Genomic DNA, 21,293 nt, shown 5'->3' with positions numbered 1-21,293 from the left:
ATAGACAAATCAAACTGAGAACAGAATCATAACACCCCCCCCCCCTCCATATAGACTTGATCTTTATATTTGCCTCACCTCTGCTGCTAGGTATTGTCCCGTGGCCAGATGTTTGAACCTAAACAAGCTCATCCACTGCCCTGCTCCTCCACGACACGGATCATGCTGCACCACCTGTCAAACAAAAAAACTTTAATCTTTCTAACTACTTATCTTAATATATCTTAAATCTTTATAACTTTGTAAATTATCATTTTGTATTTTTTTTGTCATGACATCATATTTGTATATGCACAATTCTTATCTTAAATAACACTTACTTTTTCTTTTTTATAAGATCAACATTTGTTTACACTATTATGGTGGCGACACATTTATCCTACCTCTACTTCCCAGAGAGCCTTGGAGCTGGTGGCGGTGGTAGCCGTGGTTCTGGCGGTGGCCCTTAAGAAAACATACTGCTGTTTCTTGTATTCATCCCCCGTCAGAAACATCTGCTCCTCGGCATGGAACAGCCTCACTACATCTCCCTATTAAACATATAGGTAGACTATATTTACTTTACATTTCTGAACACAAAATGGTTCTCCTACATTTCCCTTTATACAGTTATGAATTCACCAAAATTTCCGTTTACATATTTACAAGTAATATATCTAAACCTAAATTTTCTGTATCTTATTTATATTGTATCAATGAAAAAAATTTTATGACAAAATATTTGTTCTATGCTCAATTTGCAAATTAGAACTAAGCTGAGTATTTTCAGTAAACCCCTGAGCTGACTCAGCTGAGTATGTTCAGGAAACCCTGCCCCTTTTTTAAGGAAACCCCTATCCCTTTGTTAAAGAAACCCTATCCCTTTGTTAAGGAAACCCCTACCTCTTTGTTAACAAAACCCCCACCCCTTTGTTCAGGAAATCCCTACTCCTTTGTTCAGGAAACCCTACCCCTTTGTTAAGGAAACCCCTACCCCTTTTTTAGGAAACCCCTACCCCTTTGTTAAGGAAACCCCTACCACTTTGTTAAGGAAACCCCTACCCCTTTTTTAAGGAAACCCCTACCCCTTTTTGTTCAGGAAATCCCTACCCCTTTGTTCAGGAAACCCCTACCCCTATGTTAAGGAAACCCCTATACCTTTGTTCAAGAAACCCCTATACCTTTGTTAAGGAAGCCCCTACACCTTTGTTCAAGAAATCCCTACCCCTTTGTTAAGGAAACCCCTACACCTTTGTTCAAGGAACCCTACCCCTTTGTTAAGGAAACCCCTACACCTTTGTTAAGGAAACCCCTACATCTTTGTTAAGGAAACCCCTACCCCTTTGTTCAGGAAACCCCTACCCCTTTGTCAAGGTGCCCCTACCCCTTTGTTAAGGTACCCCTACCCCTTTGAGAACATCCTCCATGTTTTCCTTGAAGTCCATAAAGAGAGTCATCTTCCAGCAGGTAGAACAATTCACAGAATTTACCTACAAATAAATACAAACTTGTCACATAAAAGCACATGATCTTCAAAGAGACTGACTTATGGTCTGTCATTGTATTACTTTTATCTGCAGTAAAGCTTGAATAATTTTTTTCTATTTAATAATATCAATTTTTTTCTCTTCTTAAATAACAGAAAAAGCAACCATTTTAACTTAATTTGAATTGTACTAGTAAATAATGATCATAAATGCTTTTTAATACAATTGTGTGGTACTTGCTTAAAGTTCTTTATGATTTTATATCAATTTACACCTGATCAGAAGACTGGATTACACATACATGTATTACTAAAAATACATTACAAATCTTTGTATAATTTTAATTGAAAGAATAAATAACAGAGTATACATCCCTCATCCATGACATTAAAAGCAACAGAGGGAAATTTTGGATTCACAAAAAATATCTTTAAAGTTTTATTGACTAATTCATACAAATATAACAAAGAATCACATTTTAACAAGCTTTGAATTTTATGATATCTGGATACACTGGTTATATTTTTTAAACACATTATATTAAAATGATAAAATTCAACATAGTGCAATTTTGATATAAAACTTCTTTTCAAGTATTGTGTTTATAAATAATTTCTTACAAAATTTTATTTTTTATCTCTGATTGTTTACAAGAAAATGACAGAGGAAAGAACAACCCCACCAGCAAGGGAGATAATTCAAGATTTAAAAAGAAATAGAGCACCATTTTTTCTCTTTCATCTGGATTCATTCCAACTAGGATAGCATTCACCTAATGGTGGAAATATACAGAATTATGTTGTAATACCTTGATGCATACACTACTAATTATATACCTACACCTAACTGATAGAAATTTGAAACCATTTTCTGCATATCAAAAAAATTCCAACTAAACTTTACCATAAAAGATATGTACAGCAAAAAAGATTTTCCAAAGAAATTCAACAATGGAAAAAAATATTAGATTATTTTATCTACATCATACTTCAACAAATCTAAAGTGTGGATTTTCCCCCTAAAATTGTCTCCTTCTGTCTAAGATAACTGACCAGAAAGGTCAACAGACACTCATGTCTACTGATCACAGACCCAGTTAGCTGTTACAGTCATTTCTACTGACCTCCTTACAGCCCTGTTTGTCTGGGAGGTCATAGTTGCTGGCGTGGAGGGGCTGGGCTGCATTCACCGGCTTCAGAACCACCTTATCTCCGACCACCACCTGTAAGACAATCATAACTCCGGTACACAGGCATTTCTGTGACATAATGATCAAAAGATTATTCACAACTGTGTAAATCATAATATTTAGAAATGCTGTGCAGAACTAATTTTCTAGTTCTATACTAACCGCGTCCCCTGACTGCCTGAGTTTATAGAAGGGCTCTATGTAGAACCAGGATCCCTCGTTCCCTTGGATGTCCAGAGTCACCCTCATGGCGTTCTTCTCCAGCAGGGCTGGGAGTCGTTTGTTAACGGTCAGGTATTTGTTACTCTTAAGATGTAGTAACTGTGTAAAAAAAAATAAAACCCAACATGTACTCTGTAATTGACAAAACCTTAAGATGTAGTAACTGTGTAAAAAAAAAAATAAAACCAAACATGTACTCTGTAATTGACAAAATAATCGCACTGCATATTATATACACATTTTATCATCTTTATCACATTTACCTGGTATATAAAGAAAGACACAGAATTATAGTAGTATTTTACACACTTTTCAGTCTATACATACATGAATAAAACAGGTCCTTATAAATATTCAACATTTTATTTTTTTTAATTTCAATTCAGCTTATTTAAAACTTTCAGTAATTATTACTGAAATTGAAATTAAAAAAAAACCTAATATGTATAATATTATCTTCTTTTAATTATCTAACAATATACATGAAAATTGAGACTTTGGATGTCATTGAGCATTTTATTTCACAATAGACATGGACTTATTACACCTACATAAAAACCATTTCTCCCCTCTACCATCATTAGTGTAAATCTTGGCAAAATGTACACTTTATAATATGCTGTCCAAGTGTGTAAAACATTTCTGAGATTTAACAGACTTTATATATGTTTATTTGATTGAAAACACCAATGTTATGTTTGTTTTTAAAACTTGGCAGATCACCTAGTGGCTATATTACCAGAACTAAAACATAATACACAAAACAGACAAAGTGTGAATTCTACAAATAATTTTTATCTGTTTTATTCCTTTCTTCTGAGCTATCTGTATTTTTCAGAACTTGAATCAGGTTACCTGACAACCGGCTTATAACTATTACACAACTGCACTACCTCTCTACCTCTCCCCAGGTTACAGGTATTGTGATACTTTTACCATTAAACAACAGTTATTAGACAGATATATTTGGATTCCTTTAAAATGATAGTAATGGAAAAGGAATGGTGAGAAAATTCTTCTTTATACATCTCCACAAATTCTGACCACCTCTCAACCGTGTATGCTTTTTGAAAATAAGGGATGTACAATATACCTGTGTGATATTTGTACCTGTTTTTTCCTTTCAAGTGTACAATGCTTTAAACCAAGTTTTATAAACAGTAACTTTCTTAGTATGCAATTTTAATGTTGAAACATATAGATGTAGAGGCACTTTTTTTTGCCTTCTCTATGTTTCTAATTTTGCTTAATTTATAGACATAATTATCATTTTCTGATGGAAACTTCAGTGACTTCCCCATCCTTGCAAAAAAACCAGCATTGGAGGAGTCGATCTAGTTTGCAAAGGTTAGAGCTGCAGAGAGTGGTTTATAGGCACACCTCAGAGATAGTAAAGGTTATATGACATTTCATACTGTACTGTATTCCCCAGCTGCTTTTGTACAGTGGAGTCTTGAAAATCCACACCCTTGATTGTGCAGATTAACCAAGCATCCAGATTACTCAGACATACTTGGTAAATCTAAATTGCTCCCTCAGATTTCATCTGGTAGGTGAAGCATCCAGATTACTCAGACATACTTGGTAAATCTAAATTGCTCCCTCAGATTTCATCTGGTAGGTGAAGCATCCAGATTACTCAGACATACTTGGTAAATCTAAATTGCTCCCTCAGATTTCATCTGGTAAGTGAAGCATCCAGATTACTCAGACATACTTGGTAAATCTAAATTGCTCCCTCAGATTTCATCTGGTAGGTGAAGCATCCAGATTACTCAGACATACTTGGTAAATCTAAATTGCTCCCTCAGATTTCATCTGGTAGGTGAAGCATCCAGATTACTCAGACATACTTGGTAAATCTAAATTGCTCCCTCAGATTTCATCTGGTAGGTGAAGCATCCAGATTACTCAGACATACTTGGTAAATCTAAATTGCTCCCCACAGATTTTGTCTGGTAGGTGAAGCATCCAGATTACTCAGACATACTTGGTAAATCTAAATTGCTCCCCACAGATTTTGTCTGGTAGGTGAAGCGTCCAGGTTATTGGAGTCTGGCTTCACTGTACTCTGTTTATACAGTATACCCCAGAGATATTATTGATAAAGGTTACCTGGATGACATTTCCATACTGTACTGTGTTCCCCAGCTGTTTTTTGTACTCTGTTTCATTCTGTTTCTTTTCCAATTCTGCTGCACTCTAAAATCAATAACCAAATATATATATATAATGTAAAATTGTTTTTCATTTCAGAATACAGGACTCACATAATTACACAGGCTGAAAGGGACCTAACAGTAGTAAAGATTTGTCTTCGTTTATTTCAAACAAAGACTCTGACTGTTTAATAAATTACATATCTCAATATAGGGGCAGTGTGCAAAACTAACTTTTTAAAGCTATAGACAATTGGTATACAATAATTTGAAATTCTATAGACCTGAGAAATTTCCTATAGACCAAAAAAATTATATATCTCTGTTTTTATTTAATTGTATATTTTTCAATGGCTTATTCCTTTTTCCCCACACTGCATTATTTTATGAATTGGCATAAGATACATGGAGGTTTATAACCATGATTATTAAGAAATGATTTTTTTTTAGGGGGGGGGGGGGTTACACTTTGAACAGTAAATTTATTATGTTGAATTTTACAGATGCAGGGAACATTAAAATTTCTAAGAAGACTTCAATTTTTGTTAATGAAAACTTGTGTGAATAGGCAAAAAAATGTGTTTATTGTAACATGTTGAAGAAAAAAATTCTAGGCTCTTAGGATTTTTTTTTCATTTGCCATATTGGTTTAAAAAAAAATTAATTAAGCATATTGCTGAAAATGATGATTTTTTATCATTTTCATGTACTAGTTAATCAATAGTCATGCATAAATATCACTGAATTTAACTATCTTTCTATCCCCTTTTGCAAAGGTGCAACCTATAGATTAAAGAGTGAACATTGATTTTTTTTTCATGTTAAAATTTAAAATGTACTTTAATTATATTTTTTATGTGATATAAATCAAACCAATACCCATTCTTTGGTTTACTGAGTCAGGAAATAATTTTATGGGATATTTAGACGTATCTACAATAAACAGAGGAATTGAGGAAATTCGGACTACAAAAAAATTATGATCGTGTTACGAATAAATAAAACATGAAGTACTGCAAAATGGATTAGATGAAGGAGATTTATGAACAATAGAGCATTGAAGCTTAAGTTTTTCTTTGGCTGAAAAGTTTTATTGAGTAAAACAGCCAATTTTACTCTATAGACAAGTCGGTCTTGAGATATTCATCTTGCTATAGACCGGACGCATTTTCTATAGATTTTGACTATCGGTCTACCGTTAATTTCACACACTGTATAGGGGCAAATATTTAAAAGCTATAATATTTTAAATATTCTCTTCTTAATCATTCAAGACTAAAGGTTTTCAATGTTTCACAGCCATAATGTCTTGAACCCTCTACTCTAAGTATAGAAATCCAAATTAGGGGGGTTCAAAATTTTGCAACCATAAGATTTTATCATCCCCCCCCCCTCCATCCCCCCCCCCCCCCAAAAAAAAAAAAACAAAAACAAAAAAACCCACTGCTATGGATATGTGGAAATGAATAAATAAAAGATCCACAAAGATAAGTTGTTGCACATATAAATTCTATATACAGAATAGCTATCCTTTTCTCTTGTATTCTGATTTCCCTTGTGGAATAATCACTTAGAAAAATCATATGTGATCCTTAAGATTAAAAAAAAAAACCTGTCAACTCAGTATGTCTCATGCTTTTAAGTAACTTATCCTAGTTTTATAGCTATAACATGTAACTGCAGTGGACGTGGAATTAATTATGCATTATTACGAAATGAAACAGCAGTAACACATACTAGACCATACATGTATGTTCGCAGGCATCAAAAACACACAAGTACTAGAAGACTCAGCAAGTGTGTGACCATAAAGAATTTATCCTAACATTTTTTTCCTTTTCTCAAAGACAATGTTTTAGAAAAAAGAAGGAAAAAAGGCAAGTCTTAAACTAAAAGATATATATACATGTATGACCAGTTGACAACCACATTATCACACAAAAACAGTACAACACAGAGATGTAATTACATGGAGTTTTTTCAGCAGGACAGTGTCCGAGCATGAAGTGGTCGAGTTTGTTCCTGAGCGCTGAGCCTGCCAGAACTGTTTCTGTGCCGAGTAGCGGTTATTTGGACAGATCTTGAATAGGCAGTCTGAAAAATAAAATATGCTTGATATCAAAAATTATTATTATTAAAAATGGCATTGTATTGAACAATCATGGTCTTCTTCTTTCAATCGCATGGAAAGTCGACCACTAAATAATACAGATGGGACTTTTAAGGTGGTTAATTAAAACTTTTCTAATTTAATCAATCAATAAAAGATATATATACAGTAGAACTTGTGACATAAATCACTACTTATAAAACCAATCAATTCACAGGGGTCCCTTTGAGGAGTTTTATAATAACCCACAGATGTGATATATCTTATAAAACAGTCACATATTGGTCCCCATTGAACACAAAATCCTGATAGACTGCTGCCCACATTTAATCACATCAATCTTTTAATACTCTACTGACTATAATTTTACCCTTTACAGCATTTATAAAGTACAACAAATCATTGTTTCACAAAGTTTTTATTTAAAACGCAATTAATCTTTGAATTTTGTTCAGTAAACATTATACATCGCTGTCTGACTGAGATGGCGACTTCCTGAGATTACGCTACAGAACACCGAACATAGACTGAACCAGGAAGTCCTCAGGAACCGAGACTTTAAGTGCCAGCTACTGGGCGAAAAAAAGATTTAGCCTCTGGAAGATTGCTCTCTCAGCTTTGATAATGTGACAAAGGGCTCGAAAACAGAGATGAAACAGAGAGCCTCTTGATTGTGTGTGTTTACACTTATTGTATACAATGCCGTGTATTAGCGGGATTATGTAACATTACAGTGTCATTCATTCTCCATTTAACATCAAGTCATCTAAACATTGCTGCATTGTGATTGCAGTCGACTCTTAAAATACCACAGATACCGCGACATGCAGCAGTAATAAAATATATAACTCCAGAACCATTGTTTATTACTGATCTATGTACTGACTATGCTGCACTGCCTTAGTATAATTTTTCAAAAAAACTTTTTTAACATATTCATTGAAGTTCAAATTTCCTCATTAAACATTTCAAAAAAAAACAAAAAAAAAAATTAAATATTTAAAGCAAACCATCACACATACCCTAGGTAGCAATTTTAAGAGTCAGTAAATCTTTTTTCATGTTCATGAAAGCTATATTTTTATTTTGTTTAAAACTGAAATACCAGTCAACATCCAAACCAGTAATAAACTAAAGTTTCTTGAATTTCCGACTTCAATTTTTTGAGGGTGTGCCCCCCCCCCTTTTTATGTTAATTACTATCAATGCATGGTCATGATCTGGACCATACAAGGTTGTTTATGAAAAAAATTTCTTGTGTCAATTACATTGTAAGTGCTAAAGTCTGAAATATTTTAAGGTACAAGATATGTAGACTAGCAATGACATATAAATTAAACATCTTCCAATAATGATTCTCATTTCAAACAGAAGAATGCTGCAATTCTTCATTTTTATAAATTAGATTTAAACATAATTTTGTTTTCAAAACTCAACATGCTGTTCATGTGAGAGAACCCTGATTTGTCCTTTATAAACTTTCATGCCTTATTTACAAGACATTTTTTGTTTACACAAATAAAACATAAGAGAGAAAAAATATCAAAGATTTGTTTATTTTCAGAGAGAAAAACCAGATCTGAAGAAAACCAGATCTCTATGTCAGTGTAGCAAATGTCTGCCTCTGTTTCAGTCAATTACTAACTTGCCATTATGGAGTGCCTTTAACCCATTAACTAGGTTTCTATCTCTGCCAAAGCTATTGATATCATTGAGAAAAATCCTATTACACTGCTACATCTATCATTATATCATCATTAGCTACATGTAATACTTGCATGACAAAATGGATTGCTGAAGAAGTTACTGCACTGACTTCAAAGTCATCTAATAACTTACAAAATTTCACACTATGTATTACATTTTAGCTGGGGAACATATAATTCCTCTTCTAAACTTTCACGGTGTTTGTTCAATTCTCATTCCATCTTTCCTACTACATTTGGTACCACTGTCCTTCCCTGGACTTAAAGCTTACAGGTGAAAATCCTGTCAAGGCCTAAAGAATACGGGTTGTGTGTCAAAGTGAACAGATGTGTTTATGAAACACTGATGACCCTGTATGGCAACTTATAGCAAAGGTTAAACTTTCTCAAATGCAAATCAAATATGTCTGGTACCCAAAGTTAAGGTCTTGTCTCAAGGAATATATACCTGTGAAATAAGAGAGCCGTAGCAGCAACCATTGAAAAGATATGGAAAAGGTTTTCAAAAGTAATTCAAACATCAAGGTCAAGGTCAAACGGTCAAAATTAATGGTGCCTAAGGAAAGGCCTTCTCACAAGAAATACACATCTGAAATATGAAAGCCCTAGCACCAACCGTTCAAAAGTTATGGCCAAGGTTAAAGTTTTTTAAAAGTAGGTCAAACTCCAAGGTCAAGGTCAAAGTTGTTGGTATTCAAAGTAAGGTCTTGTCACAAGGATTACATATGTGAAGTATAAAAGTCATAGCACCAACTGTTCAAATGTTATTGCCAAGGTTAGTTTTCCAAAAGTAGGTCAAACTTCTAGGTCAAGGTCAAAGGGTCAAAGTTATTGGTATCAAAAAGAAGGTCTTGTCAGAAGGATTACATAAGTGAAGAATGAAAGCCCTAGCACCAACTGTTCTAAAGTTATGGCCATAGTTAAAGTTGGGTAAAATTTTGCAAAACTGGGTCAAACTCTAAGGTCAAGGTCAAATATGATGGCACCCAAAGAAAGATCTACACAAGGAATACACATGTGAAATATGAAAGCCATTGCTCCAAAACAATCAAAAGTTATGACAAGGTTAAAGTTTCCACAGACAAACAGACAAGGCAAAAACTATATGTCCCCAAATTTTTGATTATGGGGGCATAAAAAAGAAAATTTAAGGAGGGAGTAATGCAGTAGTTTGCACTATATGAACCGTGGATATCAGCCTGGATAGGGATAGGTCAGTGGCTATAGTATCTGATCTGAAGTAATGCAGAGATCCTTGGTTCAATTCCTGTTCTAGCCATAAACTTTCATTGCTTTCTTTCCTTCATCGATCAATTTTGAGCCCATATACCTGTTCTACAATCCATTCAGACAACCATAAAGTAGTATCTGGTTGCCCAGTCTTCAGGTTGTCCAAAGAATTTCAACCTTGGACATAAACAACCACACTGCTGCAGCTTGAGGTCACATGACAAGAAGTAGCAATATATTCAACCTAGAATCTGGACAATTCTTTGGCATCAGTAGCACAGATTTCTAGTAAAAAATATCAAACTATCAATTTATAATGCATGTCATCTAGACATCCTACAGATCTGTCAATCTGTTGTCTGTATGAAAGTTAAGGTGACACTATAGATAGCAATTAATGTTTCTACTTTTACTGTAAGCCTGTGGTGATGTTCTATAGACAGAGATGTATCTCCACTCTCCAGCACTCATTGACAAACAACCTGGAGATCCTGTCTGTGTACGTGAACACTGTACCATATCACCTACATGTTCAACATTACAATAATAGCAGTGCTTGATTAGAACTGACGGGAAATGAGTTATGTTTGTAAACAATGAATACTATAGGGTCGATAGACAGCATGCACACTGTATACATGTGAATGATTTTATACTTATATGTTTGTAACTCTGTACTTATCCTAGAATACTTACAGACTACACTAAAGTGTGATTAAGGATGAAATGACAAGGAAGTCGACTTTAGGCAATATTTTTTTTCTACTGTACAACTCAGAATAGCACAATTTTTATCAAGAGCAGATCTCCACCATTAAAAAAAAAAAAAAAAAAAAAATTGTGCCATTACACCCTAAAACCCTCTAATCTGAATTGATCTGTTTTCTGCATAGAACACAGGTACCGGTAAGAAAAAAAGTATATTAAAATGTCAAAGTATTGAATCAATCTCATATCCTTGTTTTGGGAGATTATAGATTGAGGGTAAAATCCCACAAAATTTCATATTCCCCACATCCAAATAAACTTTCAATGAATGTCCCTGCTCAGGAGTTGAGCATATTTTAAGCTGTTCATTTTTTACCTCTGAATTTCTTGGGTGGATTATTGAGGTCCCCAGCATCAGGCTGCACAACACATCTGTCATCAACCAACCTGTAACAAACATAAGATTTACAGTCACAACTGTAAACTATCAAACACATCTGTCATCAACCAACCTGTAACAAACATAAGATTTACAGTCACAACTGTAAACTATCAAACACATCTTTCATAAACCAACCTGTAACAAACATACAAGCTTTTAATATATAGTCACACTGTAAACTATCAAACTGTAACAAGCATAAGCTTCATAGTTACAATTGTAAGTCTATTTATCTGATTAACAAAGTAAAGTAACATGCTATGTATAACATTAAGCAACCCCATAAAACTTCCTGTACAATGTCACATCATAGATGATCTAATCATTGAAAGCACAAACACAATTAGTGTTTTATTACCAAGTAATTCATAAACGGTCTAACCATGGATCTACCTTATTATCAAGTCTGATAATGTAACTTTAATAAGAAATATATATACTACTCTAATTCATTCCTAACATTCTCATTATACAGTCAAATCTCATTATCTTGAAACTCAATGGGGCCACAGAAAAATTTAAGAAAAAGTGGCTGGGACTTTCAACTCGCTTGGACATATTTATCTATGATTTTCACGATATTCGAGTCAGATACTGTATCTAAAACCCTACAAACAGTAACTTAATGTAAATCTTTTGGCTTTTAATGTATTAATATATCTGGGTATCTGATTATCATGGATTTATTTAAGATTCTGCAATATGACAGTTATTTTCCCTCTTTGTATCTTTGTATGTGATGTTCGTTACAAATACATAACAGCAATTTGTGTACATTCTTTGGTTTATAGTGAAAGAATTCAACAAGTGTCAGATAAACGCAGTGAAACTTAATATATAAGATGAATTACAGGAGCTTCAACTCTACCATGCTCAATCATTTTACAACCAAAACAAAGCCTCAATCTCTAAATTTGTTTGTACAATCTCATCTTGATTTTTACGCCTCACTTAAAAATGTTAAGGCATGAAGGCATGAGAATTCCTAAGGAATCGCTCTAAAAATCTAACAACAGTACACCTATCTGGAAGACTCCAAAATTATGCTGTAAACATGGTATAGAAGGACTACGTCACGGCAGTCTGTCATACTTATCTAGAGCTGACAAATAGGTCTTTAAATCTCTCCTAACTTGTACAGTATCCTGTATCTCATATTACCAGAGATATCAAGCTAACATCCCACCCACACCACGGTGTGAATTACTGGTCAAATTCCCACTGCCCCCACCATGTTGACACTAAATTATGATAGATCTCTTTCATCAACAAAAACACTGTCTAAAAATAAAGAACAAAAAGGGTTTTATAAATATTAAAACAAATCAGTCAGTTTAGTTCTAAAGGCCAAGGATTTTAATTCCAAGAAATTTTCTCTTCCATTATTAATTCTTTTCATATTTTGATTTTTTTTTTTTAAATTTTGTGCATATGTTTAATATTAATAAGGATTTTTTTCATTTACACAGTATTGGAAAAACATAAACCAAACTGTTACTTTAACTTCAACATGTTCAATGTATAATCTATTTGAATAAAACAACCCCCAAAAATATATATATGCATGCTGACTGACCCAATTATCTGGAGAATCTGAGATAGTAATAAAAGAAAATCCTATCTATCTGTAATGAGACATGCATGAGAGGAACCTCAAATAAAAATACAGCTCCAGAAATTCCAGGCAAGTACGTCATCTTATTAAAAATTAGAGGAAGCATAGAAAACTGAAAAATTCAATTTCACTTTTCAGCCTTGTAGATAAATTAATGGGATCCTTGTTTGGGGCCCCTTTTACAACTCTCCATCTAAGGACAGGTTGTAGAGGACACCCACTGACTCTGTTAATTGTCACAACAGGTATGCTGCCCTATACACTGTGTAACAGGTACATGTCTTTCTAAACCAAGTAAATTTCTTGTTTACATTCCTATGACGGATCAATACTTAGGGGGGTTGACTCTCATAAATTCTGATTTGTGGCATAATAAATTCAGAAAGACGATTTTGATTTTAAAAGTTTTGGAATATTTTATCTCTTTTGATGTTTACTGGTGACTTAAGGGACACACCCAGTCTACATCTTGTACATAAGCACAGATATATTAAGGACTGTTTTATATCAGTATTCAGAAATATCTACAAATTAAGATAAAGTCTCCCCACCCTCTTCCCAATACATCCAGAAAAGAGTACATACACTATTGAATATTAAATGAATAATTATTACACCAGCTTCAAGGATTCTCCAAAATTTTCCTAATACTCAGGCTCAGAAAAGAAGAAGGAATTAAGGCTTGCAAACCTATTAAGACAAATTAATTTTTAGAGTTTGACCAGTGTTTTAAATGTTAACATGGTTAGCTAACATTCAAACTTTTGTTGGATAAGTAATTTTTAAAGTTATTAATATCCTTAAACTAGCTAGATCTAAAACCACTAATGCTGAAAAAATTATTTGACCAGCAACATTTAACTTCGATAGCAAAATGTCCAGTGAAAAATGAAAGTAATTCCCAGTGCAGATAATCAGGTACATGTATTTAAATTTCCATAACATCTAACTTTATGTTCTCTTGAATGGGGGGAAAATAATACTAAATAATGGGTATCAAGAGTACACAAAAAGACTTATTTGTCATAGTAAAGGGTACTTAAATTCATTAAATCAAAATTACATTGATATATATGTACACAAGATTGTAAGGTGTTAAAGTTTTTGAGATTTAATAAAGTTCATATTGTTGACACTCATACTTTACTCTGGGGGGATACTTCACTCAGTACTGCTGAAAATGAATATCTCTTCTCTATTGTTCAATCATATATTCAGCATTCAGGCAGTTTTAATTGATTTTTCTAAAAATGTGTATAGATAATAATTTAGCAGTATATGTTTCTATGTTGTGAGTAAATTTACTTTGTACATGCTGTTGGACACGTCTGATTGAATTTTTTGTGATATAACATGTAGGGAGAGGGCGAATTAAGTTTTTAGAACTTGTGCCCAATCACATTGTATATATTTATTGCAATAAAATATGTTCAAATCAAATCTAAGGTGTTAAAGTTTATCATCTGTGTACAGCATTCTATCTTACAAGTGTCTTAGATCTCACTTTAATATGGCTCTTTGGAAAAGCCTAAATATTTCTCTGCAAAAATTATTTTATTGCAATAACAATTTCACACACAGAATCGTATTGTAAAATGCTGCATTGTAAGATAGAAAAAAATTATCAACACAGCAAAATAATCTGGCTTTGTTATTTGTACTTGATCTACAAAGTTAATGAATAGTGCTGAGAGCTAATGGCCATGATTGAAGACTACACCTGGTATATGTCTCATTGATTGTCATTGACTGGCCTTATATTTCTCTGGCCTATATAGAGCTAAATTGTTCTGGTCAGTTCAGGGCTGTTAGATAGACACCAACACATTAACACTTTAGATGCAGTATAGTAAAACATTAAAATCGTTCAGTCTGGAATTGCTAAAAGTGAATTTGCCTGATTTGTAACCAAAAAAAAAAAAAAAACCAATATGATCATGTTTAAAAACAGTTTTGAAAACAATGGTTTGTTAACATAAAAACTCACCATTTTTCTTAATTTCTATCTGCTCCTTTGATTTGGAAAACCATTTTATTTTCATTTCACAAAATATCCTACCCCAATCATTATAAAATTTCATGCCTCTCTCTTTAAAAGGTAACAGGAATATTGCAAATGAAAACACAAGAAGTGAAACATGTTAAATTAATTAAAAAAAATAATAATAAAGGAAAGTTCAAAAAAAAAAGGGGACATGGTTCAAAAGCCTTGAAATTCAGACAATATATTTAATCATAATTTTTTTTCTCTAGAACACTGAATATTTTATATATAAATTGTATTGATAATGCTAAATCTCAAGTCCATTTTTTTTTTCTAGAAATTTCCTAAAATTTAAGATAATACTGAATACCTACATGACCCTAATCATCTCACAACAATAATTTAATGTATAGATTCCTCTATCTTCTTGGTTCAGCTGCGCCTTGTATCAAAAACTAAGGTCACAGAGTGTTTCCCCAAAGGGAGACTGATTATGTAAGCAATGCTTCTATTTCTGGATTATTTATATCTGGTAGGAAACAACTCCCTATAGATGTGAAAATTGAGAAAATTCGAACTAACTGTGACACAATATCCCACATTTCACACCCGATAGATAGTAAGTAGAATTTCAACACAATCCGTTTCACAGAAACTGCTCTTTTATGACATGCTTACCCTAGGGTCGAGATAAATCCACTGACACCCCCCTCTGCATACAGAGACACGATGTCTCCAAAGTGAAGAACTGTCGCCGACATCTCACTGATGGTTGTCACTCAACCGTCTGCTTCGCGCGATCTGACATTTTCTCACACAATCTAACAGTTTCAACTGACACAACACGTGCGCGGATAATATTTAACTCTCTTACTATTGTTCAAGGAATTGTCAGCTGTTATGTGCTTGACATAATCTTTCTAACTCCTTAAGTAAGCCTAGTGCTATCTCAAAAGAAAACACATTCACCAACCAAGTTGTCTCTTCCGCAAAAACTATGCGCAGCGCCCCCTTGTGTTGATTTTTTAACGGTATTTTAGCGCGAAATACAAAATAAATGGGAGGCTCCTCTTGATAGAACTAAGAATTTGACAAGAGATTTAAGGATGTAAAACATATATAACAGAGGCCTGTTCAACAGAGCGAACGTTCACGAGCGCTCGCCTAAATTCCTTATCTTTCCAACAGAAATGTTCGCGAGCGCTCGCGATCGTTCGCTTTGTTGAACAGGCCTCGGGAGATGGGGCTACATAATATAGAAGTAGATCCGGGAGGGGGGTTACGAAGCATGAGATCGAGATAACAACATCAGAGTGTATGTGATACTCAGAGAGAGAGAGAGAGAGAGAGAGAGAGAGAGAGAGAGAGTTAATACACGATATGCTAATTTATCAGACAACATACAAAATCTTTTTTTTTTACATTTACAAAATAAATGTAACAGGAAACAGTGGCGGATTTAAGGGGGGGGGGGCGCACCCGGCGCGCGCCCCCCCTAAAATTGTCAAAGTTAGCGTAAATCATAGTTTCGTCGAGAAAATGTAAAAATTTCTACTTGGTAGACCTCATTTTTACCCTACAAAATCTCTAGAATCCAGGAGCTTCCGGGGGCTTCGCACCCTGGACCCCCACCAGGGCTTCGCCCTGGACCCACTGGGGGCCTCAAGGCGGCCCCCAGACCCCCTGCCTACTTTTTGCGCCCCCTCTAACTTCAAATCCTGGATCCGCGCTTGGGAAAGGAGAAAATGTATGGGTGGACCGGGAATCGAACCCGAAGCTCCTGCATCACTAGTCAGGTGCTCTAACGACTGAGCTACCCAGGCCGATATCCACGGCCCAATCCATTACATTAACAATGCCTTACATATTGCATACATAAATGCACTTTTCATAAAAAATCTTAATGTTTCTTTTCTTTTTTTTTTTTCTTTTTTCTTCGTAAGATCAATAACATGTAAATATAATCCTATCCAAGTTCCTTAATCAGTTAATTAATGTTAATAAAATCTGCGCACTCTTGCTTTCAATGAAATATTTTCATTAGGTTCAGTCCATACACTGTACGTACATGTATCTCTTATTCTTATGATGTATAAACCGATATCTTGTTCATTATCTGTATTTTTTAATTAGCTGTATGTCCTGACCTTGACTTGATCTGTTAAAATAATATTGCGACCAAAGAAAACCCCTCCTCTCCCACTATGGCCAATTTGACCGATGACGCGTAAAAATACGATATCGCAATCAAGAGGCCCAAGGGCCTTAACGGTCACCCGAGTATAATGATAAAAACAAAATAAGCTGATAAATGAAGCTATGTTGCCCAAAAGCAAGAGAAATAGGATGACCAGGGATCAGCAAAATATTGATTTTAATTAGTATACTAAGTTAAAAAATCTGATCTTTTTATCTGCCTGTACTTTCCCCCATTTGTCACTATCCCAATGTAGACAAATCAAAACAATAGTTCTGGAGCACTGTTAGTTAAAAGATTTCACTCCCCCTCACATTGTCCTCTCTTGATCTTTGAAGATTAATTAATGTACAATTATATGGTATTTTTGTCCCATTTTCATTTATCTATTATTTAAAAGGCTAACTGACCATTAAAAACTATGAAAGTACTTTTTGTATACTAAATATTATAAAAATTCTTGTATAATTCTATTATTCAATTGACCTTTTCAATTACATTATTTACATATACATTGATTAATTATCATAATGATCATAGGTGAATAGCAAAGGAGAATAACTTCTTTCAGTAGAATTTAATAAATTGACTAAAGGTACAGAATTTCAAAATCTGGTAAAAACCCTTGCATATTGCAACGTTATATACCCTGTTTGCCTCCTAGATACCCAGGAGCAGAAAAGAAGAAGAAGATTTTCAAAGAAATATAAATCCATTTTCACTATAGATTCAATATAGTCCCACCTTAATACTAGAGCTCCTGACCCAGGAGCCAAGGTATTCAAAATTTTGGAAGAGGTACCCTTGCTCATCATAACCATGCACTTAGTATGTTTCCTTAATAACAATGGGCAGAGAAGAAGCTTTTCAAAGAAATAATGCATTTCTACTATATATTCAAAAGAACCTCACCCTAACTCCAAAACCCCTGACCCCAGGGTTATGGATTTTAAACTTTTTGAAATGACATCCTTAATTGCTCATATAACCATGCAATTAGTTTTTCTGTTAAATACCCAGGGACAGAGAAGAAGATTTGAAAAAAAAAATAGTAATGACCCTAGGGTCACAAATTTAACAATTTTGGAAGAGACATTCTTGCTCAATATTAACTATATGCTTGGTTTATCTGCTTTATACCTAGTAGCAGATAAGAAGATTTTCAAAGAATTAATGCATTTTCACTTTATAATCAATAAAGCCCACCCCCCAATCCTGCAGAACCCCTCACCCTGGGGCCACAAATTTCACAATTTTGGAAGAGGCATCCTTGATCATTCTTAATTACCATGCACCTAGTTTATCTGCTTTATATACAAGGGAGAAAAGAAGATTTTCAAAGAATTAATGCATTTTCCCTATATGATCAATTAGAGCCCCACCCTAACACCAGAACCCCTGACACTGCGGCCATGAATTTCACAATTTTAATAGAGGGCTCAATGCTTATTTCAATCATGCCAACAGTTTAACTGATTGATGTCCAGGAGTAAAGAAGAAGATTTTTAAAGATTGCACTCATTTTGATGGTTTTGGCCCCATTCCTAAGGCCCCAGGGGCAGAGATCATGAAATTTATATTTTTTGTTCCCCTTTACTTGTAAATGTTCTATGCCTAAATTGGTTAAAATTGGTTCAGCGGTTGCAAAGAAGAAGCTGAAAATGTTCAAACGACGGTCGAAAACGGATAGCAATAGGTCACCTAAGTGATTCATTATTGTTTTTCCAGAGTATAAATTTCAACTTCACCAGAGATGCGAGGCCCATTGTCAACACTCTGATGTCATCACTTCGAGGGGTGAAAATGTTCAATGTTACACTCAACTACATGCAATATTCATTATATTATACTGAATGTTTTATACAAATACATATAACAGTGAACCTTGCGCGCAAAAATTCTGCGCAATCACTATTTTTTTAGAATATCACCCGTCGTCAAGCAATGTCAACTGTTGCTATGCTGGAGGGCGTGGCTTCATTATTCAGCGGGTAATAGTGTTTTTTAACAAATGTTTCTAGACGAATCAGATTCAACTAATTTACATGAAAGTATAATATTATGATTTAGTGTGGCCTTGCTACTCTTGAAAAAGACTTCTTCCAACATATTCCCCTGTAAAACACTGATCTCCTTAAATTTGTAGCTCCACCCTATTTCCCCACCCAACCCCATGAAGCCGTTATTTGAAAATAACTTGAATTTATATTACCTGAAGATGCTTGCATATCAATATGACTAATCATGCCCCCGTTGTTCTTCTGGAAGCTTTTAGAACATATTTTTCTTTTTCCATATAAAACTTCTTTGTCTTTTTGTGGCCACGTCCATTTCCATTTAAAAAAAACAACTTGATTCTACTTTACCTAAGGATGTTTCCATAAATATAAATATGAATAATCATAGCCCTGTTTTGCTTCAGAAAAAGGGTTTTTAATCAATTTTCTCTTTATTTGCACATGTAAAACTTTAATGATCTTTTATTAATTTTGACATCACCTTTACCACAAGACGAAAGACCATCTTTAAGCAATCGCTTAATGGTGGCTTAATGGTAGCTTAATGGTGCATGGTTTATAGAAGTTAATTCCTTTAAGCCACCATTACGCCACCTTTAAGCTGCAGCTTAATGGTGACTTAATGTCTAAACTTAATTAAACCACCTTAACGCATCCGTTATCAAGTCTTTAAACTAACTAAGTCTTGCTAAGTTTAAAGTTGTTTCAATATCATTTACGCAAAATCTTATTCAATTCATAATTTTGTCTCGCTGTTCCTAACATCTTTGTCAATGCGTATGGAGAGCCACGTTCCGCTGCCAAATTCATAGGAAATATTGTAATATAGAGTCATTTTCTTTTGAAAAAAAGATATAATATTATCTCTAAGTCTCTTGATTTTTCTTTAGGTAGAGAAATGTTTAAGATATAAAAAAAATAATATATAGGTATAGTTTATATTGCCAATCATTGAATTCTATCATGAATAATTTGAATTAATCCGTGGTTAAATGCCATTATTTTTTTTTACCTTTTAAAATAATGCAGAAGTAAGAATTATCAAAATATAGTCGGTCTTCAAGGGTTGTTATTTCAAAATCGATTTTCATCAGAACAGTTGATCAGATTAAACATGACATTCGACCAGATTTATACACATTGGGAAGCAGGGTAAAATAAACAGTGTACAGTATATTGATTGGTTAGACAATAGACCTTAATTAGGTGTACCCACCAGTCCCCGGTCAGCTAACAGGAAACTATACACAACGTACAGTGACAGATTTTGATGATCAATTATTTTTACAAAACTTCAAATTTAACCCAAGCATATAACAAATTAAAAATTATGATTCTAGGCACAGAGACAATTATTCTGATACCGATTGTGAAATAAAAAGAATTAAAACTGAAGATGATATTTAAAAAAAAATTATAAACGTAAGTGTTACGCTAAGATTGTCAATTATTTAGATACAAAACCGTAATTATCCGCAGCATACATGTATTTAAAAGAACTATAATCTGTTTTTCCATCATACTCTTTCGATGATATATTCCTTTTTAATAACAAAATTGTGTTATATCTGTTGAATTTCAACCTTTTCATGCTAATAAAACTGAGAATAACAGAGCGAGGAAATCATAACATAAATCAAAAAGTTGTTTTACAGCGAACTCCACGGTAGGACATATGAACGTGATATAATTTTTTTTAAACATAACTGTATAAATATAATTATTTATATTATTTATTATAAAGATATAAATGTAAATATCAATACACATTCCAGTCCACACAAAGCAAGCAAACAAAAAGTATTTTCTTTTGTGAATGTATGCTTATATGTGTTTGTGTGTGTTTTAAATATATTTTTTCTTTGAGTATCAATCATTCGATCAGCTATGGGATAAGTTCGGGGTGACATAAGCTATTGTTTGCAATAGCAGACTTTCTTGTATTTTGGATTGTTGTTAAACTTTTCCCTCACGTTACTTCGGTTCCTTCATTTACTCAGTATCAAATCTTGTTGCACTTCAGAAAAGATTTTCAACATATACTTATTCTATGCATCCAAAATTTTAGGAAGAGCTATGCATCGAGTATTATGTTGGGCAAGTACTCCAGGGTCATCCCTACCCGCACCCTCCGACGACACCCCAGCCCTCCTTTACAGGACACCACCAGCCGTCTTCCCAAAGATGATTAGGCCACTGCGTAAAATGAAAGAGGAGTTCTGGAAACCAGGGGCTTTTTGTATTAAA

The 21,293-nt window shown here is 33.9% G+C and overlaps 1 protein-coding gene across 4 annotated transcripts in view; it reads right to left on the bottom strand.

The window, feature by feature from the left end:
* LOC133195509 (inositol 1,4,5-trisphosphate receptor type 1-like) overlaps positions 1-15,713 on the bottom strand; it is a 65,302-nt gene extending 49,589 nt beyond the window's left edge. For 3 of the 4 annotated variants that reach the window (XM_061331369.1, XM_061331368.1, XM_061331370.1), the window contains exons 1-9: positions 15,510-15,713; positions 11,167-11,237; positions 7,006-7,130; positions 4,993-5,079; positions 2,818-2,976; positions 2,590-2,688; positions 1,386-1,469; positions 384-530; positions 79-174 (exon numbers count right to left, since the gene is read on the bottom strand). In XM_061331369.1, the coding sequence (XP_061187353.1) occupies positions 79-174; positions 384-530; positions 1,386-1,469; positions 2,590-2,688; positions 2,818-2,976; positions 4,993-5,079; positions 7,006-7,130; positions 11,167-11,237; positions 15,510-15,592 (951 nt within the window). In that variant the 5' untranslated portion in view covers positions 15,593-15,713. The remainder of the gene's footprint in view (positions 1-78; positions 175-383; positions 531-1,385; positions 1,470-2,589; positions 2,689-2,817; positions 2,977-4,992; positions 5,080-7,005; positions 7,131-11,166; positions 11,238-15,509) is intronic. The other variant, XM_061331371.1, reaches the window with a different exon arrangement.
* Between the last annotated feature and the right edge of the window lie 5,580 nt (positions 15,714-21,293).

The sequence above is a fragment of the Saccostrea echinata genome, unplaced genomic scaffold (assembly GCF_033153115.1).
Source record: "Saccostrea echinata isolate AGI-Se365-2 ecotype Australia unplaced genomic scaffold, CSIRO_AGI_Sech_v1 ptg000029l, whole genome shotgun sequence".
Classification (NCBI taxonomy): domain Eukaryota; kingdom Metazoa; phylum Mollusca; class Bivalvia; order Ostreida; family Ostreidae; genus Saccostrea; species Saccostrea echinata.
Note: the sequence above shows the minus strand (reverse complement) of the source record. Positions and strands in the feature narration are given on the sequence as shown.